This window comes from Oculina patagonica, chromosome 4, assembly GCF_052425735.1.
Source record: "Oculina patagonica isolate OP01 chromosome 4, crgOcupat, whole genome shotgun sequence".
Lineage (NCBI taxonomy): Eukaryota > Metazoa > Cnidaria > Anthozoa > Scleractinia > Oculinidae > Oculina > Oculina patagonica.
The window spans coordinates 12,364,630-12,389,845 of NC_135761.1; the positions used below are offsets into that span (position 1 = coordinate 12,364,630).

The 25,216-nt window shown below is 39.3% G+C and overlaps 3 protein-coding genes and 1 long non-coding RNA gene across 5 annotated transcripts in view; 2 read left to right on the forward strand and 2 right to left on the reverse strand.

Moving 5' to 3' along the window:
* Positions 1 to 23: 23 nt before the first annotated feature.
* On the forward strand, positions 24 to 3,891 carry LOC144651553 (uncharacterized). Its single transcript, XM_078511518.1, has 3 exons — positions 24 to 146; positions 2,901 to 3,038; positions 3,363 to 3,891. Exons 1-3 carry the CDS (start codon positions 24 to 26, stop codon positions 3,447 to 3,449), a joined length of 348 nt encoding a protein of 115 aa, XP_078367644.1. The 3' UTR covers positions 3,450 to 3,891.
* Positions 3,892 to 4,625: 734 nt separating this feature from the next.
* LOC144651530 (uncharacterized) lies at positions 4,626 to 16,666 on the forward strand. Its single transcript, XM_078511494.1, has 11 exons — positions 4,626 to 4,807; positions 5,678 to 5,714; positions 8,138 to 8,190; positions 8,436 to 8,537; positions 11,139 to 11,237; positions 12,278 to 12,341; positions 13,417 to 13,497; positions 13,904 to 13,933; positions 14,361 to 14,521; positions 15,337 to 15,425; positions 16,420 to 16,666. Exons 1-11 carry the CDS (start codon positions 4,787 to 4,789, stop codon positions 16,517 to 16,519), a joined length of 837 nt encoding a protein of 278 aa, XP_078367620.1. The 5' UTR covers positions 4,626 to 4,786; the 3' UTR covers positions 16,520 to 16,666.
* On the reverse strand, positions 11,102 to 13,407 carry LOC144651569 (uncharacterized). The gene is made up of 3 exons (XR_013570339.1): positions 12,717 to 13,407; positions 12,278 to 12,353; positions 11,102 to 11,237 (listed from the first exon to the last, which is right to left on the reverse strand). It is a non-coding gene; the product is annotated as an uncharacterized LOC144651569 (long non-coding RNA).
* The window catches only part of LOC144651429 (kinesin-like protein KIF28), a 31,926-nt gene continuing 23,273 nt past the window's right edge, over positions 16,564 to 25,216 (reverse strand). For both annotated transcript variants that reach the window (XM_078511363.1, XM_078511362.1), the window contains 7 exons: positions 23,942 to 24,029; positions 23,166 to 23,336; positions 22,430 to 22,552; positions 20,994 to 21,269; positions 19,706 to 19,864; positions 19,113 to 19,241; positions 16,564 to 17,786 (listed from right to left, as the gene is read on the reverse strand). In XM_078511363.1, the coding sequence (XP_078367489.1) occupies positions 17,691 to 17,786; positions 19,113 to 19,241; positions 19,706 to 19,864; positions 20,994 to 21,269; positions 22,430 to 22,552; positions 23,166 to 23,336; positions 23,942 to 24,029 (1,042 nt within the window). In that variant the 3' untranslated portion in view covers positions 16,564 to 17,690. The remainder of the gene's footprint in view (positions 17,787 to 19,112; positions 19,242 to 19,705; positions 19,865 to 20,993; positions 21,270 to 22,429; positions 22,553 to 23,165; positions 23,337 to 23,941; positions 24,030 to 25,216) is intronic.

Sequence of the window (25,216 nt, forward strand, 5' to 3'; positions counted from 1 at the left end):
TTGAGCAGCGGTGTTACTGTAAAATGTTACATAAAAACATGGCGCCCGAGAGAACGCACGTGAAGTCGAAAAACAAATTCCAGGCAAGAAAAAGAAACAGTTCTGGTGTCAAAAAGGCCAAGAACAGCAGTATTCCTAAAAGGAAGGTACGAGCATTTAATAAGGGACTTCTTAAATCCAGAAACAAGTGTAGCTTCATGAGTTTACCAGTTTCCTCAGGTGCAACTCGATTAAATTATCGTACATGATCGCAGTCGAAAGTAAAAATTAACAATCGATAGTAAAGATTAATCGATTGAGAATCGGCCATGATAATTATTACTTTTGCACATTTAGCTATTATACATGTATAAGAATGTCATTGAAAGTTAATATACCAGAAAAAAATTAAAAATGTGCTGGTACCAAATTCAGGAGAAACAGCTTTGTCTCCTTGCTCCTCGGAGCCCCAAGGGAAATTGTTAGAGGAGAGATGAAAAAGGTGGGAGGAGGGGGGGATAGGGCGTGTGGGGTGTTATGAGAAGGGAGGAAAGGCAGGAGCTTCTTTTCTCTTATTTCTAGCTGCCATCCACTGCAGACATTAATTCCCTTCCCAGTCTTCCAACGCTTTATCTCGCAAACACTCTGAAAGGGCATGTACTAAAACCTGAAACAACAAAACGAAACCACTGAAATGAAAAGATCGAAACCACATACATACATACATACATACATACATACATACATACATACATTTATTCCACGTCCCCACGGGGCTAATAACACACTGGTTAGCCACCAAAACAACCAAGATGAAACCAAGGAAACGACCGAAACCAAACTGCCGACACAACCAAAATAGCAAACACGAGCGAAACATTACAAAATCACCGAAACAAGCAAAACCTATTACCAGTACCATTATTGAGAGCTAACTGTAAACAGGCTAATTGGAGTACACCTTCCACTCTGGTTAGCCTGAATAGCATGCTGGTTAGCCTGAAGGGCATACCAGTTAGCCTTAATAACACACTGGTTAGCTTGTTTACAATCAGCTCTCAATATTGGTAACTGATTTTGTTTGTTTCAGTGATTTTGTTTCCGTTTTGCTTGTTTAGGTGGTTTCACTTGTTTTGGTCATTTCGTTTCAGTAGTTTCATTTTGTTGTTTTGAGTCTGAAAACTCATACAACAAATGCATCTGTGGAGGGTAAAGGGAAAACAGCAAATTGGAATAGGGCAGCTAGCTGGAATGCAAGCGATCTAGATTATTGCCAACGAGACAGCCGAGCCAAGAGGCGAGGCGGCAGAATCATAGAGCCGTGTGCGTATGAGTGTATAGGCAGAGAAAATCTTAAGTTCTGCGTAAGGGACTTTTTCTTGACCATATTTGGGTGTAAGTAAACCCCATATTTGGGTTGTATTGTTCTTCCCAACTGGTTCCCAGTCTTTCACTCCTTGCTAGAGAGCAAATGACCAAAATGGCGTCCACGCGGCTCGCTGTTAAAATTTTCAATGTGGTCATTCATCCCTTTACCGATAAATACACCTTTATGGAATTATAAATCGAAAGAGAATACCCTACAGAATATCCGACCGCGGAAAAAATGAACATCAAGGTCTTCAAAGCGATGAAATAATCTTTCGACTTTGGAGTCCTTTGATTTACGATCGAAGAGAGACATGAAAATCAAAAGGGGACTGTTGACTTCAAATAGAGTTTTCTTGACTTATGAGAATGCTGAAGTCGGGTAAATGCTTCCTTTTAATTAGTGTTGATTGTGTTTATAGTAATTGTTTAACCGTTGATTTATTTCAAATCAAATACCGTTTATATTTTATTTGGCACGCATTTTCGCTCTGCGTAGGAATAACATCAATACAAAGCGACGCTCACTAAAATTACTGCATGTCATACACACAAGAAAGTCAAAAGTTTTTTGCTTCTAACGGCAAATGTAATGTTAACTTGAATAAACTTTTTGTCTCCAAATAATACTTGACCGTTCAAGTTTTGTTTTCGGTTCAAATGTTTCAAGTTTTGCGTAACTGAACATGACACTTCGCATGCGAGACTGAAATCTGACCCGTGCATTACTGTCTCTGATTACTGAAAATTATTTTTAAAAAAGCATCTTAGCAGTTTTGATTTTGGGATTTGATTTATAAGAAGTTCTTGAAATGCAACTATCCCTTTTGTGGACGGAAACATTTTAACCATCGCGTGTTGTATTTAAAAAACAGTGATTAAACCTCATTTATTGCCTACATTTTGTGACATTTTAACGTTGAAAAGAATTTAAAGATTTGTCAAGAGTTATCAATCTGTCAAACCCGTAGCCTGCGTAGCAGGCATCTGTGTACGTTTTTTAGTGTGTTTAAAAGAGTGCGCGATCGCGAGAATACGCGCGCTGGAAACTACGGCGCCTGCTACGCAGGCTATCAAGCCTGTGTCATTTATGAACACCAGAGAAATAGCACTTTTTCCGCATATTACCTTAAATACAATAGTTCTATCAAAAACCATTCAATATCTGTTCTTATGAACAAACATGAGTATTTCGCTCGTTGGCACTTGCCGATAGGTACAACTAGTTTAGAGGTTTTACAGTGGCATTTTGTTAGGTTGCCTTGGCAACAAATGTAGGACATCACAACCTCTGTTGACTCCCCAACTAAGACAAAAAAATATAATTAATTCAAAATTAATAAAAGGGTAATAAAATAAACAAACTCCTTACTGGCTTGCTGGTACATTAGAGGGTATTGACCCTTGTTGAAAGACTGTCCTCAAAATTTCATGGTTGCTGTATGAGCTTCACTTCTTGGCCAACTGTTCATTTTTCGGCAGTCTTTCAGCCTCAGACATTATCCTCCAATGTTTATTAACTAAATGTCCTTCTGTCTATCTCTTTTATGCAGCTAAAAGAGAGAACATTCCAGCAGATTGAGGAAGTCAACAAGACTTTTACTGCTGTTCATGACACATTGTTAGTTAGGAAAAGTCAAGACACTCCTGATTCAAAAGTCACGGGGACAGAAAAGCAAGCATGCATTAAGGTACATTTTTATTTAATTAAAAAATGCACATTTGTAAACATTTACTCTGCCACGAAATGTGCAAAGAAAGTTCTGTCCTGCTCCGATCATAGGAATCAGAGAAAAGTTTTTTTTGCAAGTTTCACAATCTTTGATAAGAAGAGATTTTGTAAATACATTCGAAAATAATAGAAATAGCCATTATTTTCACAGTCTCAATAGGAAGAACCTCAAATTTTTGTTCATTCGATGCTGATTAATAAAATAAACCCATTCACAGTGGTGCTGTACATTTCATATCAACTGACATTGTTATTTATTTATTGTTTATTTCTTTTAACGCAGGTCAATAAAGAGAAACTTATTCCATCAAATAAAGACGTTACTCAAGAAGAACTGTCAAAGACTGTTGAAAACATCGCGAATCTGTAGCTGTTGATGAAACAACCTCACTTACAGGAAGGACAGGACCCTGAGAACAAGGTTGTTGATGAAGTACTTACACCACAAAGAACAAAGAAACTGTGTACAAAACTCAGTCCATCAGAGCTTCTTCAAATCTGAATTTTTGTGATTCGGGAAACAGTTGGCCTCCCAGGAGTGTAACACGATCGCCCCTAAGAACGACTGCGTGGGAGGCCAGGAAACAGTCAAACCGCCCTTAAAAAGAAGCCAAGAATTGTACACCATGAATTTTAATTCGTATTGGGTTCAGCTTAAAAAGTTCTCGTCAGAATTTCTTTACATCACAAAAAGTGTGATCATTGCCATGATGTTAAACAGACAATAGTAGCAGTGTCACTTTGAAATAAACTCATGATTTCACAAACAACTTGGCGACGAAAAATTGAGCCTCCTGGTCTATCTTTTTTTTTTTTTTTTAAATGGTTAACTTTATTAAAACAACCAGGATCATTTCAATAACTATCCTGAGAAATAAAATGCCACACATGAATTCTTGTTCAGAAAAAGATGTCTTTCTTTACTACCATACTCTGCGAAAACTGTATGTAACGCAAGACTAAGACAGTTAAGACAATGAGAACCACTCACATTGCCGAACAAAAACAAAAAAATTTCTAAGTTCGTTTATTTGAGCCAATCAGAGAGTGTCGAGTACAAAACAATAGAATTTCAATTTTCTCAATTCAGAATGCTACTCTGGTTTTGGAATGTGAGTGGTTCTCGCTGTTTTGGCCTTTGTGTACAGTGCAAGAACTGTAATGATCGTTTGTAAACATGTCTTACGTTTCAAGCCGTTGAAATGACTCCAAATGCTTAAAAATCTGCGATGTTGGAATGTAGCTTTTTACTGGGCCTTCCGTGACATATTTGTGGCTTCCATACGTACGCTTTTTGTTTCACTACTAGTCATGTTTGCATTCCGAAATTTCCAAATAACATCCATCGGAGTTTGAAACTTTCGAAAACGATCGCTAAAACAGAAAAAAAAACTTCACTTAAGTTTAGCAAATCTTGTTTACTGCTTTAAGTTTCTTCTTTGTGGTTAATTGCAGTTTAAATTCTTTGTACACCGACCATTTATAATTACACAGAAAGAACTCGGCAATGAATTGTGACCATTGTTAGCTTAAAACGTCGGCAAACATGTTAACAGACAACAAACGAATTTTAATCAAATGCATGCATTTAAAGCGCTCCAAAACACAGCTTTGGCTTTGTCCTAAATCGACAAGCAACAAATCACCGTAAGTGCTGGAAACATCGACCCAAGAAAGGTCACAATTGTTGCGAACGGTTTATCTGCAATGCCACGTGCCTCGAAAGCGGTAGGTACCGAAATCTTTGCAAACTGCGAACTGTTTGCAGCTTAATTGATCTTTCATTTGAGTTTTTACTGACGCCATTGTTTCTAAAACTTTACAAAGTTTGTTGAACATTTAGTAACGAAACGTTATCATTCGTTCAGTTCTGTTCACATCAAACCTCAATTCAAAAACATTCTAAGGTGGAAAGAAAATCTCAGCTCAGCTCAGTAGTTGAAGCGGCAATCAGAATTCACTCAATTCTTTTGACTTTCCATTGAATATAATCAATCAATTTAATTAATTGGTTAATTACGTTGATTGCAGAGATTAGAGCTCTTTTTTTACTGCTTGCTTTTCATTTAGTCTCACATTACAATAAGATACGGAAGGTTATTATGGTAAAAGCAATTATATTAGAGTAATATTACAATTTACAAATTGGTAAATTAGTCCTTCAGTCGGCGAAATCACTGAGAGCTTTCTGGCAAACTCCAAAAGTCTTAGTGTTATATCTTGAAACAAAATGAGCCAGAATCTTGAAAATATATTTTCTCCAAAACGAAGTAAAGGATTGCACATGCGAACTAGCGGAGGCTAAATGCATTTGATCGGTGTGAATTGCAAATTTCCCAAATTCCTACTCGCTTTGAAATAGACGTTGTGTTTTATACACCAAGATCTATAAAGAAACTAAATGTTAATTCAAATAACAAGGAAATTCCAGGAAAAAGAATAAGTTCTGAACAAATGTAAGGCAGAGCTTAATTATATTATCGAAAGTTTACCCGACCGTACAAAGTTCGGGGGTTTTTCTCATGAGACATTGTGGTGAAAAAAATATATTGGTAATTAATCTAAAGGTTTTTCTCGTTATGTTATAATTTTTCACAGGTATTAGAGGCACTTGGATTTAAGACAACTACTTATGGTACGTACTGAAATTCAGTCCTCCTTCTCCATCCCTCTTACCCACCCCCTTACCTTCTTTATCCCCTAATCATTATTACTTATCGAAAACTAATGTGATTGTAAGTGTATCGAAAGGCGTTTGATTCCGACCCTTTTTCATGGCTTTTCTTGAGTTCAACCACGCCTAACTGTAGGCCGGCTTGTGCACCTGTTTGTGAGTCAGTTAGCTAGCCAGCCTCCTTTACCAGTTCAGAATATACGCAGAAAAGGGTATACGCGTGACGTAACGAATCCATTGTTTCCGGAGTCAGATCAAAACATTCGTGTCACGTGACAAAGCGACTCGAGCTTTTACAGACGTTTTTCTCGCTCGTCACGCAATCGTCCCCCTCGCTTGGGTGGACAGATTACATGACGAGCCAAAACTGAGAAGGAGGCTACCAGTTAAGCCCTGGCCAAACGGTAACGCAAGTGAACGCAAGTAATCGCAAGTTGGACTTGCTTTCAGATTTAGTTGGGTGGCCAAACGGACTCACAAGTTTAGTCGCAAGTGCACGCAAGTTTGCAAAAAGTCACTTGAAATTCTACGAGGTGCAATTCATTATTTGAAGTAAACTGCAAGAAATGTGTTGACTTGCGATGGGTGGGCAAACGGTGAAAAAATTGCGTTAACTTAAGTGCAACTGTGATCTCGACCAAAGTGTACGCAAGTCAGCGCAAGTGCACGCAAGTCCTGACCAAACGGCAATGCAAGTGGACGCGAGTTTTCAACTTGCGTTCTACTTGCGTTGCCTGATCATGAATTTCAGTTGACGTCTTCCTCAGGTCGCTTACTCGGGAGTAAGCGATCAGAGGAAGTCGTCTGAAATTCAGGCTAGTTAGCTACCGGTTCTTCAATACCAAATAACGATTGAGTGTCGACCGAAAACACCATGAAATTGCTATCATGAAATTATGAAATTAAAACGCTAGACATGGACCAAATAGTACCGGGTTTGTAATCGTTGTAGACCCAAGACAGTTCGAAATTACTTGTAGACATATCCGCTCCGGCCAAACGGTAATGCAAGTAGACACAAGTAGTCGCAAGTTGAACTTGCGTACAGGGGTGACTTGCGTCTCTGTTTGGTCAGGCCTTTAGCTTAGAAACCAGCTTCAGATTGATAATCCGCTTTCTAAACATCCGCTCTGTATACGTAGTTTTTGTTCAGTTGAACGTCGAGCGACCTCTTCTTGATTCTCCTTGGCAAGTTGCGGCAAAACGGATTGTAGATCAAAAAAAACTTTACAATGTTAAGTTTGCAATGCTTTATTAGAGGTTTTACTGACGCCACATGTACGAATATAAATGCCATTAAGTTACGCGTTTGCATGAAAGAAACCTTTCATTAGCAAACTTCTAGTCGAAAGTTACCTTACAATTAAATGCGCGTCATTTATCAGGTTAAAGAAAAACAAGAAACACTAGACTGGAAGCACTAAAATATCTGATAAATATTGCGGGCTCCTTTGAGAATCATCACTATCATCACTACAATATTGCTTCTGTAACGGCTGTCCTTGCTCTTTCACTTTACAGCTCTCCTTCGTGAAAGCAACCTTTTTTAGCCGGTTTTCAAAACACAGTTTTAATACACAGTGCAATATGTGAGACATTATTTCGGTATACCAAAACAGGCGTTACGATTTGGCAGAAAGGAGTTCTTGCTTTGCATCGTTAATTTATTGCTTAAAGCCTTATCATTGTCAGGAAGATTTCCCCATTTACTTTACATTTACATATATATTTACTTGTACAGTAAATTTGTTTCGCTTTTATGAACTGTCAGTTAATTAGCGAAAGCTTTTCATTAGAAGTGACAAACCTAAGACCTAATTTGATTCTAAGATTGTTCATTAACACCTCTCAGTTGATGTTTTGTGTACAAACTTGAGAGGAGCTTTATGGTTCGATTTATGATCATGTTTTCGCTCACAGTAAAAGGCGCCGTAATCAAACGAAAACTTCAGTGCGGCAACAGAAAACTAGCAAAATTAACTTTCAATGGTAAGTGGAGAAACAATTACGATGGAAAAATCTTCAAAGCTTTTTTGGGCAAAAATCGAATTCATTTTGTACGAAAACCCGATTAGTAAATGATCAGATACTATTTTATAAAGACGGACAAGCAGTCTTCAGCAATTTTGTCCGAAACAAATTAATAAAATCTGTGAACAAAAGACTGAAAAGAAATGGTTTGAAACGGCGACAAACAAATACAAAAAAAATCAAGTACAATTAACTTGTGCGAAAATAAGGCCCATACTGTACTCAGACTCAGCCTTACGTAACCGAGAATTACCTCGCAATTAAAGAAAACAGCCAAGAATTGGCAAGATTATATATTCATTCGTCTTTCTTCTTAAATCTTCTAGTTAATTAGTGATAATATTTATTTTCAGGATCGACAGGAAGGGCAGATCTTCAAGAGAGACGGGGCAGCGTGCCTTTAACGGTATGGTTGCAAGCAAAAAGTTAATGTTTTGCTTGGTTTGGGTTTGTTTGAATAGTTAGTCTATCAAAATTGTTGCAGAAAATCTCTTCTTCAGAGAGCTTTTGACGTTTTTCTGGTATTCAAGTTTTTGCTTGGGCAAAGTGAACACCTACGAGTTGTAATGGTAACGAGTCCCTCCCTTCATTACTGCGGTAGCCATTTTGGAATAAAAAGCTCACTTTAAAATATCTGCTGTACTTGTCCAGATTGGATACCTAGAAAAAAGATGGCATCAATCGGCAAGCCAAGGAAATCTTCCTGGAATCCTAGCATTACTAGAACAAGACCCGAACCTTGTAACTTCACAGGTAAAAATGATGTGATATGAAATGTTTGACTGAACTCACGGAATAGATATTTTGTCGCTCTAACGACTGAACCACGAGGCTAGAAAAGGGAGTAGGCCGTTGCATAGCTAGACTATAGACAAGAGAAAAGATGGCGTGCAACTACAAATAATAGACGTTCTAATGCACTTGCTTGGTGTCGTGATTGCAGGGATAGATCGTATAAGAATATTCTCCTGTTTGCAAAAAAAAAATGACTTCTGTAAAGTTCATCGAGTATTTTTATTTGAAAAGCGTAGGTGTGAGGATAGAGATAACTCTTTCTTTTCTTTTTGTTACCGTTCTCATCAACGTGGACCTTACCCCGCCCACAGGATTTTGTTATGGTAAGTAATACATTTAGCTAGTTATTTACCCCCCAATAATTTACTGATTGCCTGTTTGTTGACTGGTATTACCTCCAACTGTTGTTACTGCTATACATACATACATACATACTTTATTTAACGTGGACAAAGTACACACTTAGCTGTTAGCTAGTTTACAGGTGCTCCACGATTTAAAGTTTAGTATTTACAAAAGTATTTACATCAAAACAAAGGGTATAAAAGTATTACATCAGACTATTTTAAAATGGTTAAAAAAAAAAAAAAAAAAAAAAGCTATGCTATATTACTAAACCGTTCTTTGTTTTTTTTTTCATGATTCCTGTGCCATGATGTGTCAACAAGGGTGTAAGTATTGCATTTCAAATCAAATCACCGGCTTTTGCAATAATTAAGTAAAATAATAACTTGATTCAGTTTACTGAACAGTCTTTTTGTTCTTTTCTTTCTATGACAAATGGCTCTGCATAGCAGGAGGGCATTTTGCGGGCGCATGCGTGCAACCGCTGTACAAAGACCGCGTGATCTTGGGTATAAAAATGGCGCGGAAGATTCAAACTTTGTTTTTTGTACTGTTTATCGTCACATAATTTAATATAGACGTAAATTTCGCTAAGAAAAAGTGTTTTGTGTGTGGCAAGGCTCTTATAAAGCAGATTTTCTGGCCTGCTTCGGGATCGTTGTTGCAAATAATAGGAAAATATGTGGGACAGTTAGGAAAGCCTTCACCGACAAAAATCAAACAGGCCGTAAAAAGAGGAAAACATTTATTCGTGTGCTGGAGTGTGATATATTAGGATCAAAACTTCACATCAAATCAATTGCTGTAATACAGGCAGAGTGCAAGCAATATTATAGCTTGTCGGGAGATTTTTTGCCTAAAGGGACGACCACCAAAGAAAAGGGTTTTCCCTGAGGGGAAAGACATGTTTGGGTGTTCTGCACATGATAATGCAGCTCACTGATGACTCTAAAGCAAAGCCAACTTGCCCGCGACTGGCAAACAGGGTTTCCTGGAACAAGAACTGCAGTTCTTTAAATCACATTTAGGCGACACAGAAGTAAAACAGTCGTTATAACAGAACGAACATCAATCTTAAAGAAACAAACGTTGAATGAAAATTTGAAAATAACATTGTTTATAGTTAAAAATTATTTCTTAAGACATTTTATGCAGCAGTTATTAGAACGTTTCTGAAAAATATATATATCGCTTGTTCGTTTCATGCTATTTTTTGACTGGTGATCAAGGCTAGATTTTGATAAAGGAGCCAAAAATGTACTAATTAACATAGTAAAATGTAAACAAATAGTCTACCAGCAAAGAATTACCATAACACTTTAAAATTAAGACCGATCTCAGTAATTCTTTTCTTGTTCAACAGAATAGTTGTGGTACATCGAAATGTGAAGTTATTTTGACCAATGCTTAAGTTTAAGGAAATAATCACAAACGATAGTTTCTCTGTTAGAATAAACCAGCGAGAACGTACGTTAAAGAAAGCTAAAAATTACCACAATAGACCATTTTTTAACGCTACCTTCCCAGCATTAGACGAAAGTTTAAGTACTTCAGGCTCCATATATCATCGGTAGACGCTGGAGATCAAGGTTAGATTTTGAGATTTTTGCATCGTGGGAACGATGAAATTGCAGTTTTATGAAAAATCTGAACAAAATCATGACCACTCGCTCAAACCCGAGATACTTGATTATAACATCGTATAGATAAAACTGCTGTTTTATATTTTAGTACTAAGTAGCCGTAGCGCTTTGTCCGTTTAGATCTCCCAGCTATTAAAAACATGGGCAAGGTATTTAGGCTCTCGACATTCGGTCGCCATTTTGTCCACGCGCAATGTTTAATACACATAGCCAAAGTCGATCAGATAAACGGCACGCCGACACCAAAGTATGCTTGTTGTTGTCAGAAGATAAAGCAAGGACTCTTAGGATCGTATACAGCATATAAAACTTAAAACACCTTTTATTTTGAGCTGAAAATTAGGCCATAAATTGTGAAAAATATGTAAACAATCGATAGCAGAACTTCTCTGTCGTGCGCACTAGCCCATATCGACGCATGCGCACGCAAAATGCCCTCCTGCTGCTCTGCATACCTCGTTAACTCTCTCGACAATTTAGTTTGTAAGTATTTCTTTACAATTTTCCTTTAATTTACTAAAACAAGCTTCACCCCGCCCGAATCTGAGATGCATATTTTTAATTTCTCCAGACTGCGCTTCACTGGGCTGCGAAAAAAGGAAGAAAAGATATAGTTGAAATACTCACTAATACAGGAATGGACGTGAATATTAAATCGGTGAGAATTTTGCTTGATCTCAAGTTTTGTGTGTCGCGATCATTTTCTTTATATCTGACGCCTAATAAAATAATGTGACTAAACAATTTTTCCTTTCTTTTACAATTCCTTCGAATTCCTCGACGTTGGACGGGTTTACCTGTCAATTATTCCTCAATTGACTAGAAGGTGAGAATTTGCCATCACTTTTACCTATGTATGCTACGCCCTGTATGTCGCGCAATGTATGTTGTTGCTAGTTTTCTATTCTTAATACTGGTCGATCTGGTCTTACTGGGAGGCACGGTGGCCTAATGGTTAGTGCGCTGGATTTCGGATCGGGCGGTCTGGGTTCGAGCCCTAGCTGGCCGGGGTCATTGTGTTGTGTTCTCGGGCAAGACACTTTTCTCCCACAGTGCCTCTCTCCGCTCAGATTAATTATAAATGGGTACCGGCGAATTTAATGCCGGGGTAACGCTGCGATGGACGAGCATCCCATCCAGGGGGAGTAGAAATACTCCTAGTCGCTTCATGCTACTGAAACCGGGATAAGCTCCGGCCTGATGGGCCACTAGGCTCGATCACGCTGGTCCACAACAAAGCCTCCTGTGGACCAATTGGAGTAAAGGCTATAGAACTTGCCTCTGGTCTCGTCTAACTTTATTTACTGTTTGCCTTTATTTTCCGGTTGGTGGTGTCTGCGTATTGGTATCATGACTTTTACGCTAAAGGGGGTAAGTGTAAAATGATGAATTTAATTAACGGTTAGATAACAATAAAACCAGTAATAATAGAGAGAGCCATTTTCGAGTTTCCTAATTTTTCCTCTGTTTCAGAGCGAGGACAAGTTTGATTTGCTTGAAAATTTGAAACATGCGCGTTAACTTCATTTTCGATTTAAAATGATTTCCACAAGCCTGGGTTGCTTTGAAACAAGCAGAAGGAGCCATGGTACGGCTTTTTCGTTTGGATCAGGGTGCGACAGGACAAAAACAAGAAGCTCACAAGAGGAATAACTTAACTGGAAACGAAACCAAAATAACTTGCTGTGCGATTTTATTTTTCAGGGTTACACCGCACTTCATCTTGCTGTGATTCATGGACACGAGAACGTCATTGCTTCACTGTTTGATTGCGGTACGGGAACACCTTTTTTTTTTTAATTGCAACACAACGACATTCTTACAAAAGAAACTTACATTACTTACAAACACTAACGGCACATGCTACATTACATCTGCTTCTGCTAAACAACAATAAATATCATATATAGCTGATCTATTTACATTCTTGCTCTACTACTTACTTACTTAATAACTGTTTTACAAAACTGTCCACTTAGAGATGTAAATTACAAATAATTCTCTTAAGTAACATAGCAAAAACGTAGCTTATATCAACTGAATTAATCAAGTAATTAAAGAGGGGAAAACAAAATGCTAAAAAAATAAAATAATAAGACTATCTTAAATTGCTAGAAAAAAATGCCATTTATTCCATTTACGGGAACACGTTTTGTTTCTTGCTGTTTGTTACATATCACTGCGTGCAACTATACCTTATTTGTTTTCATTTGATTTGGAACTGTCAGTTGAAAAAAATGATGAACAAATTAACCCTGTATTGGCAAAAAAGAAAATGAGTCAACATTTACTCTTGGGGTAGCAAGACACGCGAGATAGAAAATGGTCGCGAGCGAAGACGAAGCGGAGGAAATACAAAAGCTCATGTACGCAGTCATTTTTTCTCGTGTTTGCTGCTTTTTGAACAGTCGACTAGTCCAGCCCCTGATTTCTCTCTCCCGCGCGCCCCTGATGGGGGTTGAACCCGGGCACGAGAGGAGAGAGTCCAGGATAACTTGCATGCGCATGCACCAGTTTTCCCCCCAAAATCGGGGGAAAAAACCACTTGGCAGCACTTTTGAAAACGCGCGCACACAGATGACGAGTTCAACTACATGACCGTGTATTTAAAGCACCCGGAATGTGACGCCACTCCTCGCTTCTGATTGGTGCGTTCTGACGTGCGCATGCAAGTTACCCTGGACTCTCTTCTCGCGCCTGGGTTCAACCCCTATAAAGGGCGCGCGGAAGAGAGAGTTCATGGACTGGACTAGCAGTCGACGGGACAGGACAAGTTTCCAAAAAGCGTGAGGTAAATTAGTGTGCTATAAACCATGGCATAACTGTCGTCTCTCTCTTTTCCTTACAAGGAGCTGATGTCGACGCTCGAGATTACAGCGGCCGCAAGCCTAAACATTACATTAAGAACAAGACTTCACCATGGATACAAAGTAAGCTAATATGCATCTAAAAAATTGTTTCCCTTGAAAACAACGCCAATAGTGTGACTGAAGTGCAAAAATGAAGGAAACTGTTAACTAATGAAAATGCCTGTCTGGAAAATAAAACGGCTAAAATACTCACATTTGACCAATCGCAACAAACGCAAACACAAAAAAATTCAGACTCGAAACAAACGCCAAGCGCGGGAAGGGCGCGTTTGCCAAGTTGCTTCTGATTGGTTTGCTTTGATCCTTACACCATAATTTTTCAACCATCAGCCACAAACGAGAACAAAACCAATAAATACGTTGCACACTAGTAGTTGGCTGAATAAGTTAACAAATGGAAAGTTCATCAGAGAAGCTACTTTTTGCTGTATACATGAACGTGTTTTTAATTTCTACTGTTATTTAGACAAACTTGGGAAAAGACTGGCGCCATCAGGTTGGTATATAAATCTAATTTATGATAATCACAGATCTTGACAGTCGAACCTTTCGTAAGCGGACTACCTAGGTTCAAAAGGAAGTGTTCGTGTGAAGCTGGAACCATGACTAACCATGTCCGATAGCAGAGGTTTAACCCCTCTTCGACCCCATCATTTTTGTATCGTCAATCTGCGCTGTGACGTAAAAAGGGTATAAAAATAAAAGCTTCACCGCTCAGTTCTTTTGCGCTCAACTTGTAGTTTAAATTGCTCCTTGTCCTTTTAGCATAGAACTAGCAGATTTTGGTCTTGTAGTTAAATTGTACTCTATTTTACTGTGAATAGCCAATTTTTCAGGAATTTATAAATTTTATAATTTAATTTTAAGTGTTCCTCATTAACACACTATGTTAGTGATATTTAGTTCTTCTCCTATTCATTTAGTTCTAGTATCGTCAGGAGATAGCCTCAACAAAGGACTTCAGAACATTGGTTCCATATTCCTTCAGATGAGAACACTGAGCAATTCTCTTGGAACGGGAATGGATAAACTGGACGGCGAGCCGGAGGGATTATGTCCACCAAGACAGAAAGCGGCAAGATCGGTATGTAAACAAGTCATCAAAGTGCAAGACCATTCTAACAAAACCTCCTCGGTAGATGGGCGTTACATGCCACGTGACCGATCCAGTAGCCCAATCCTTTTTGGACAAGGAATTTTATTTTATAACTTATTATAACCCTACATAGCCTGTTCCAGGCGTTCGGTTGGTTGGAAAGCACCGCAAAGAACGGCGAGTCTTCCCTTATTTTTCGCTCGCCGATTTTCGCACTTCTTTCCAACTAACCGAACGCCTGAAACGGCTCCTGGAACAGTCTTAACCGCACACTGTCCTATAGGCAGGGTCAAGAACCCAGAGTTTTGGTGAAAGAGTGTAAGAGAGGAGAAAAGGCTCGCCTTCCACTCCCTTTTAAGTAACAAAGTCATATCAGTTCGCTCGCTTCTTAAGGATACTGCACCTTCTTTAATCTCGTTTCCAGAGACCAGAGTCCTCTTTGACCAGCGGCCAGGGAACCCGTTCCGCTGAATAAGGGTAACGTGGGCTATCGGGAGAAATTGCTCGCCTCCTTCTCAGGAGCCCATGGCCTTACTGAGCATGACAATTGAGTATTAAACTACACTGCTGGATCAGTTCAGTACCTCTCAATGAATTGGACACGTGACCCTGTCAAAGAAAGCGTGGAATTGAATTGAATGTTGAAAATTAGCCAGATTTTCACATTTTTGTTGCCACGATTGAGGTCACTGAACAGCCCTTCCAAATCTGTCTCGTCACCAATCTGTGTACAATGTTATGGTAAGAGAGGACTAGGGACGACATGTTCAGGACATGACTGAATTTCTTTATGTTCTGTTTAGGCATCGTTTGTAAAGATTTACAGAAACGTGACTGGTAAATTCAAGGACAAGAAACCTCCAAAACTGGAAATCCCGGATAATACAGCTAGGTGAGTTTAGCAAGATAAAACTTGCGCTGTTTTCGACCTTTGAAAGATTTTAACCCTATTCAGACCAGGCTTTTTTGGACCTTCTCTGACCGGAGGGGGCTTCGGAAGCCCCCCCCCCCCCCCTATGTAACTTCCAGAATATTTAACCAATCACAATGAAACTTATAGGATGCATTGTATGCCCAAAAATCTTTCTTTTGGTATTCGTCACGTGGGATAATGACGTCATATCACGTGACAATTACATCATGATGTCAAAACAGCCGCCATCTTGGATCCGCCATCATGGATTTCGATTTTTTTCCAAAATGCCAGAAAACCACCCAAAATTACTTCAAAGTACTCAGAATCAATAAAAATTTGCTTAAAAACCGTAAAAAGTTAGAAATAATTGCATTAAAGTTATTTTTCATTAATAGAAACACGAAAATTACAAATTTTGGGAAAACATGCCTGTCAAAATGCCGTTGTCATGGTGATGTCAAGTTTCGGACACCTTATGCATCCCTACCAAGTTATTGCCAGATAAATTTTAGGAAAACTCAGATAGTTTGGCACCGTTGTGTTGCATCTTAAAAACGTAATAAGAGTTCAAAGTCAGCGCAGGCCTCAAAAGGCTCCCCCCCCCCCGGTCTGAATAGGGTTAAGGTATTCTAACCTCCCTATTTCTGCTTATATGAGAAAGATCATGGTGTTGCACTCGCCTTTATAGACCAATCAAATTTCAGTGACATAATTGACAGTTCACAATGTTATTATGGTCAGTTTGCATATACCCACCGTTCACACCGCGTTTCCGTTCTGACAATTTCTGACAGTCGTTGAACTTAGCCAAGGCAATGAACATCCTAAGCTATTTTAGAAATGAGGAGTTTTGCCGACCGTTAGGAAAGTTCTGTTGGTTCGAAACGTAACCGAGTCAATTGTGAACGCTCTCTCTTTAAAACTTTGTCCTGTGAATCCTCCGATTATAATTTTAACCTTTGCATTGCAGTTGCTATAGAACTGGCCGTGCAAGATCCGCTCCTGATATCAATCATATTACGGGCTGGAGTCCACGCGTTGTTCACGTGATGCTGCAGTCTGCAACATGACTGGTCCACGTGACGAGAAACGAGACAAGATTGTCCATTTCAACTCTGTTAAATAACACAATCAACAGATTTCTTTTTATTACAAAGATTATGACTACAAAAAACATCAGATCTGTACAAAAGGTGCAATAAATATTACCAACTATGTATCCTATCATTTCTTGTTAACACCTAGATCAAAGAATTCACCAGACAACAAATATGAGCCCGGGTAAGAAAAAGAAACGAAGCATTCTACGCATTCACTGATCAACCTCCTTTTATAAAAATATATATTCTCCGCTTTCAAATACCTTCGTTGATTAGGGAATTAAATATTTTACTAGAGCGATTTTCAATTGTGTGTCGTAAAACAAAACCCAAAGTTATCACTCTGGCCAATCACTAGGACAAAGACAATCCAGTGGACCAACCAAAACTCGAAGCAAATACACATAGCCGGCGCGAAGCGCGGGAAAACGTGCGCAGGCGTGTCACGATTGGTTTTAGTTTTAGTTCTGATTGGATGAGAAAGTGGCAGGAGATTTTAAAACCAATCACTAAGCAAAGTTATGCAAAACTAAAGCCAACGCGAATTACTTTCGACACTCTAATGAAAATCGCTCTATGCAAGACAACCGCAATGGTTTCACACCCTAACTACTTTAACTACACCCTTTCAGTCCAAAGATTGAAATGTGAATTCTCTCAACTAATTGGCATACATTTCTTGTAATGTAAACTCTGAGAAATTGGTGATAAATCAACACAATATATCCCAAAGTTGATGGCTTTCACTATTTCTCATCACCCGTCTGCTTGAAAATGTACTAATTATGTTAAGAGAAATCCACTCTTGATCACACTCGGGCATTAAGGGTTAAGCATTACGCACAAATGAACTGGCGCCTGCTCAATTTAAGGGGGGGGGGGGGGGTGACAAGTATCACGAAACAGACCGTTGTGATACGCTATTCAGTTGTAAGAACTGATTTTTAGAAGTTTTTTACGTAAAAAAAGTTTGTTTTAGAGGGCTCGTCCAGCAAGACCACAGTAAAAAAGTTTTCAATAGTCTTTTGCAGCTCAGTTCTACAAGCACATTGTTAAAAACTTAAGGAATCAACAAACAACTAACTACACGAGTGCTACAATGATGGCCCACGGTAAAATTGCCCAGGTGGCCAGCGGTTGATCACATGATCACGCAGGCGCGACTCCCTTCTGTGACTTTGGGGTCTGCTTTGATGATTCCTCCATTGGCCGTGGTACCGTCTTGATCTTTCAGCATCTGAAATTTCAAACAAACATACCATAAGCTACCAGAATATCTCTTGAATGGGGTCAGGTAGCAGTTCCCGCAAGGTCTCACTTAAAGCTGATTTCCAGTCCGTACTGCGCAGACTCGGGGTTTGTTTTCGTTTTTGTTTTGAATTCGTTGAAACGTTACACTTCGTTGACAGCATACATGAAGTTTTTTAGTCCGCCATTACAGTTCGCTTCGTTCAAGAATTTCCGATGAGCTGAAACGTTGGTTTTGAAATAGCGTCAAGGTTCTTCTACTTGTTATTTTTTGTTCTGCAAGGATATCTGGCGTTAATAATGAAGAAACAGGTAAGTTTGTCACGTAAATTTTAGTTTTGCTTTGTTTGTGAGGCTCACATAAACATTGCAGCCGAGATTGCGCAGTACGGACTGTAATTCATCTTTAAATGGCTCACTGCTCTTTGAGAGACCAACAGAACAAACAAAAGGAACAATGTCCCTAGCTCCCCAAAACAATAGAAACTGCTACACTAGAGGAACAGTAGAATTAGAATCTTACGAGAGCTGCAACACTTCTGCCGGAATGGGTTTTTCTTGGTGCTTTATTTCTAGAGAAAGGCTAGCACGGCTTCATGGGTTTACAAACTTTGTTGCTGTTACATAATACTTCATGACACTTCCCTAAAGGGGCTTTTTAGGGAGAGATAAAAATGGTTTCGTTTCCAACAAGATCTGTTCATTTAACAAGTGAAGACAACAAAGAATCGACATTGTATCAATGTATAATGAAGTGGAGGGGGACAGGGGGGCGGGAGCCCGGGAGAAAAGGGGCGGGAAGCGGGAGGAGAGAGGGCGGGAACTGGGAAAAAACGAGTGAAATTTCGTAACATTTCATTATATTTCGCAATAAACATGGAACAAACGGGAGATAACAGCTACGGAAAGGGGCGGGAGGTGGGAGTAAAAGGTACGGGAAGCGGGAGTAAAAGGTACGGGAGGCGGGAGGTTCATACCCCCCTGTCCCCCCCCCCCCCCCAATGAAGTAAATATTTAGTTCTACAATTATTCTACAACAAAATGGATTGCCTAATCAAAGAGATGCTTTTTATTCGCAAACTTAAACCAATACTAAACGTGCAAAAGGACTCTGTGCGTGATAAAGTTTTCATCAAAGAATTTTTTGCTTTATGCAAATTAAGAAACTCTTTAGCTCTTTAATTGACATTGCATATTTATTTTTATCTCAGTCTTGATAATGGCATCAAGATAATGCCGAAACGTCGACTTATTTCAATTATTGGATTTTGGTAATAATCAAGGCGGAAATATCAAAGCCAGTTGATTCACTCACCGCAATATACGTGTTGACTTTGAATTTTGTTCGTCCATATTGGTGAAAGGCTGCCGCCTTTATAGCTCGGTGAAAATCTTCATATGTCTGCTTTTCTTTCGGCTTTTTGTCCCATTCGTTAACGAGATCCTGTCGAAAATACAAAAAATACATTTCTACATGAGAAAAAATAGACTGTTCACAGCCTCTCTATTTTTCAACCGTCGGCAAAAGAACGCGCGCGAGTGCGCAGCACGAGGGCTGAAGGTGGGGAGCGAGCGAAACGAGCTTTTCGCTACCGCCCCCTACCCCCTCGCGCCTCCCGTTTTGCGCTGGTGTCCAGTTCAATCCCTGTTCTTTCCTCGCGTTCAACGATCAATTAAAAATACAAAAAATAGAGGGCTATGCAGTTCTGCAGTTTCTCGATGCTTATCAAGATAGAATTACGGAGCGTCGCGTGGAAACACGCGTGTGCACGTGTTGGACAAATAACCGTTCCGTGAACCTGACTACAGTTTGTGAGGCATAGGGCTCATTTTCCCCATCACTCCTAAAGATCGAGCTTAAAACCCATATGGATCATTAAAAAATGAAAGAAGTGAAGAAAAGCTGACCTGGATTCGTTTTTCTTTCTTGAGCAGAAGTTGGTTTTTCCTCTTCAGCAAAATATGCTCGGCCTTGAGTTGCGCTGGAGCGATGTCATTGCCAATCATGGTGGTAGACCGAGGCCCCATGCCCGGTCTGGTCATCTGCATCTCCATTTGTCGCAGCTCCTGTGGAACAAAAAGCAGTGTGTGAAGAGTTAAGAAAATTACAACTCTAGCTCACGCCTGATCTTGAAAATGCTTAATTTTATTATTCGCATATTTCGTCATTTTAAGCCTTTCTGCTGGCTCTTAAAGGAGCTACGTCACGGACAACACATCTTGAAAAAATTGACAAGTTTTTTCAAGTTTGTCGTTCGTAATCCGTTTTAATCTTCGTCAGCCGAAACCATCCTTGTTTATTTTTGCGTTTATGTTACTCCTTTATTGTTTTTCTATGTTAGACAGCTATTCTTTTGAGGTTTCCTTCAATTTGAAAGTACTCAGAAACATATTTTTCTTTTTACAGGACCCCTTTGATAACAGTACTCATGTACTGAAGGGCCATCCTGCTTAAAAATTCGTTATTAAAAATTCTTACAATGTTCCTTTAAATCCAAATCCAACCACAATGCGTGCCGTACCCCTCCTCCCAAAACAAACGGCGTTCGGTTTTAAGATAAAATTTAAAATCTTCTATCAAAGTAGTTACCCCTTAACCAGGAATTACTTAATGGAACCGACACGATATAAAACGTTACTTTTGTCGATGCATAATAAAGTTACAGTCGAAACTCTATCTGTGACCACTCTCTTATAAAGCGACTTGGTCTAGTTATAAGCTGTTGTTGTGAAAACCCGTTTGAATTGTTAGTCAAACTTTACTTTCAAATCAAAGAAAACCTCAAAATATTAGTTAACCGCCACAGGAAAACACCAGAGAAGTGATAACAAGACAATTAAGGAACAAGAATGGTTATGACTGGGGATAATTGATAGTTAGTTTCTTTTTGCCTTTCACTCCAAAGGGTTTATTACTGTTATAACTATTATGTGCCACTCTCATTAAATAAAGTTTGATTGACTGACTGACTGACTGACTGACTGACTGACTGACTGACTGATTGACTGACTGATTGACTGACTGACTGACTGATTGACTGACTGACTGACTGACTGACTGACTGACTGACTGACTGACTGACTGACTGACTGACTGATTCTAGTAGCAAGTCACGCAATCCAGGATGTACGTAATGCGACCTCTCGTCACGCACTCCATGAGTACGTGATACCCCAGAAAAAAACGTCTATGTACCTTTGTGGTCATTCTTGTACGAGTAGCATCCGGATCGCTGTCCTCTTGACGTCCCATTAGTTGGAACGTGATGCAGCCCGAGTCGAACCATTCCAAGAGGTCTTGTTTTACAACATCAAAGTGGAAGACTTTTGAGTCCTTTTCATCAAACTCAGGCGATAGCGTGTCTTTCACGGTTTTAGTTGTGGTGTATTCTGTTTCCTTGAACGGCTTGTACTTGATGTACAGCCCCTTGTTAAACCTGCTGTCGTAGACGTTTGCATTGCGAATGGTGACCTGCATTACAAGAAAAGAGGCAAGCGAACTACTAAGAATAATCACGCAATAGCTTTGTCGCGCAATACTCATGGATTTTAGCGTGACAGCTACATCATTTTGGGTGATGAAAAACTGGTCTTGAAAGCATTTAGACCTGTTAAAAAGTGGTTTAAAACTGCAGCCAAACACGAACGAAATGTGAAGTCAAAGAAAATTACGGATGGTAGAACTCCCCTCCGTAGGTTTCCCCGTCTTGTGCGGAAAGGGAGACTTTGCACAAATTTTCCTGTACCAACAGTATATTGACATTGCTGTTAAAGGAGCTATGTCACCGGGATTTCGCAGATTTTTGGTCTAAACTGTTCTGAAATTAGTGGTAGGTAACTTTACCCATGAAAACAATATCTTTGAACATCTAAAGAAATATACAACCTTAATTTGCGGATAGAAATCAAGCTACGTCTATTAATATCGATTTTTTTAAATACGCGCGGAAACAGTTCGAAAAAATAAGCCTTCATTTTTAACTCGGAAAAGAGTTGTAGTGGGCGAAGTGAATTCACTCCATCACTCCTTCACTCGTTTCCTGTTATACATATGCACGCAATGCGTGCAAGTGTTTTAAGGCCTCTAGAGAATTAGACCTTTTCTCTGATAAAATTAACATGCCTAGTCACCAACCGAAATATTGTATTCATGTCAGTTTTCTTGAAATAACATTATGATATTTATTCAGCTATAAGCTGAGACCGTAAACCTTTGGTTTTTTAAAACCAGTTGGAAAAAACTAACCCAAAACACTCAGCTAAAGATGAATTTATTTCAGTACGATTTGGTGAAAAAAAATCGCTCGACTTATAGCCAATGATATTATTATTATTATTTGTATTAGCAAACCTTTATTTGTCAGTTTGCTGTTTTCGATTCTTGTTTCATAATAACTTTTCCGAGTTTAGTGGCTTATAGCCACTTTTAGTTATTTAAAGTTGCAATCCATTTTCATTCGAGCCATTAGCAGCTTAAGACGCTTGTTAACAGCTCCAGTAAACAGTTAATAAAAGTGGACCATTATTTTTATATTTTTTACGACACAAATAATAATTTTGGCTGTTCAAAAATCTAAAATCTGTGACAAGGTCCCCTTTACAGCCAGGTCACTATTTGTACATAAAGAGTACCTTGAAGTGGTAATCTTTGCCGAGGAGCTCGGACGGATCCTCCACGAAAAATTCTTCATTCAGTGCTTTTCCATTGGCATAGCAAGGAGACACATTGATGACAGTAGTCGCAACTTCTTCACCCTAAAAACAGCAAAGAAAATATCAGGAGTTATACCTAGTAACGTAAAACTCAGTTTCAAGTAAACGTGTTTTTCTAACGACGGTTGCTATGTGGTCTTTTTTGGTTAATTACTGAATACGAATTCCAAGGAAGACATCCAACCAGCGCAAAGCGCGGGAAAACGTGCGTCGGCTAACGCTAAATTGATTCTGATTTTGCTTCTGATTGGTTGAACAAACAGCATGTTAAATGCGATTGGTTACAGTATGTTGCACGAGTTTTATGAACCAATCAGTGTTCAGCAAAGCTTAGGGCGCTTTCCATTTGTCAGAACTGGCCGGCCGGGCCGGTAGTTTTATTGTAAAATGGGCCTTTTCCACCGGATTTCAGTCAGTTTTTTGCACGTCTGTGCGTAACACTGCAAAACTATTGTGGATCGTAAGGTGCTTTTCACTTTTTCTGTCGCATCATCGTAATCAAATCAAAATAAAAAACTGATTCCTTCCTCGAAGTTTTACGCAAAACATTTTTACGATGGATCGGCTCACATCCGAAAGAAACGAGGGTCGTTTCTTTGGAATTACCAGTTAGAACGACGTCTAGTAATTGACGGCTAATAGCACTCCTTTGTACCTTGTAATCTGTAATAGAAAGCTTGTCATCAAAATCCAGAGCATAGCTCAGACTCTGCAGAAACACACTGGCTGTTCCTATAAGCACATCTTCAGGCGGCTCCCAGAATGGGTCTTGCTCCTTAGCGATTTTACTCATATCTTCTCCATCAAGGGACGATTGGTAATGTTCCTAACAAACCAAACATAATCTTTGTTAGCACAATAATATGTGTGGATACTATGAAGCCCCCAAGTTGGGGGGGGGGGGGGGGGGGGAGGTAGGGAGTTACAACTTATAGTATACAAAAGAGTAGGGAAAACTGCCTTAAGGTATTTTTTTGGGTACCCTACGGTGCTTTGAAGTGCTTTTTTAGCTCTTTCGATTGCAAAAATCTAGAATGTTGACTAAAAGGCTTAATATCGGATTGTGTCACACAAATCAGATTTGGGCTACCATCAGGAACCAATCAAATTATAGACTGCAAAACAGTCGCATCTTTTGCGAACGCGCTCAGTCTTCGAACGAGAGCGAGAGGTGTGGAGCCAATGTCAAAACTGTGAGTGAGATTCGCGCCTTTGATAAGCGCTTTTTTCAACGACTTTTTGCTGTCTAATCAAATTATCGCTATTAAAGCTGCACCGCATCTAGAAAGATCTTTTATCTTCAATACGCTTGCTGTTGCTTCCAGAGCAACAAGTTTCGTCAGTCGCTTCATTTTACGGCAACTGGGATAAGCTCTGGCCTGATAGGCCACTTGGCTCGACAGCAGGCTTTTTAAGATAATATCAGCTCACCTGCATTAGAAACCTTCTGTTCATGAACTTGCCACGGTCCCACAGCCAAACGTTACCGTTCAGTAAGCTCTTCATTCTAACCATCACTCTAACAAAAACAAAGTATAACAAAGACTTAGAGCTGTTTCCCCATAACGTGGTGATAAAAAAGAAGAAAAATTCTTTTACACAGTATTGCGTTGAAAATGTCAAATAAGTCCGAGCATCTTTGCATTTCAGTAACTGCAACGATTTAAGGGTCCAGTCATTACTTAGAGGGGGAGGACTGGTGTAATGGAGGGGGGGGGCTATGTTCAAATTCTCCTGACCCTCCCCTTTTATGACGCACATTTTTTGCTTACCCCCGCCCCCCTCTTACCCACTCACTCCCTTAAACCACCCAACTATGTGTGCATTAAATATGAAGCCCCCTTTTCCCCTGCATAAAAATCATTGACCCTCCCCCTATTTGAACCAGCCCTCCCCACCCTCTAAATAATGACCAGTCCCTTAAAGAGTTAAAAATATTGTTTGTTTGCCACGCGTGGTCACCAATTTCCTTTCTGTGACTAATGTTCATTGCTTACTTTCAAGTTTCAAAATTTAAAAATTAACTTTTCTGATTTCCAGTTGCTATAAACAGGTTGTTAAAAATACCTTTTTGTCTGAACTAACACTTCTTAATATCAACAGCACCTGACTAAAGAACAACATGTACAGTAAAGCAGGTTGAGAAAGAAAAGATGGATCGGGGAATTGTGTTTTAATGAGCTTTTGTGTTGCATTCGTGGGCAAGTGGGAAAAAATTAAGTGTCTTAGATCAACATAGAAATTCTCTTTACTGCTTTCCATACATTTCTTACAGTATTAGTTACAAGAATTGCTTTAACTTAATGAACCACCAAAGGTGATCTTTTGGTCGAACTTATTGACCTGCGTGAGTATAAAGGTGTTGGAATTAATCGAGGATCCACTTAGAGTGCCGAAAGTGGCCTGGCATTGCTAAAATGTACTGTATTAGTCATGAAAATCGGTACACAGTGGTGTGGTCACGGACTGATAGGAATGTGCAGTGGCCTAAAACTTGAAAACGTTGGGATGACGTTTTCAAGTTTGAAAGTGTTAATTGAACAAAATCACATAAAAATCATCAGGGGTCGTACACGTTGTAAGGCCAAAAATTCAAGGACTTTCCAGGACCCTTCTTGGAAGTTTCAAGGACTTTTTTTATGAAATTTACCTCAAACCAACGATTTCCAGTCTGTTGTGTCGTTGACGTGCTTGCTGAAGAACTAA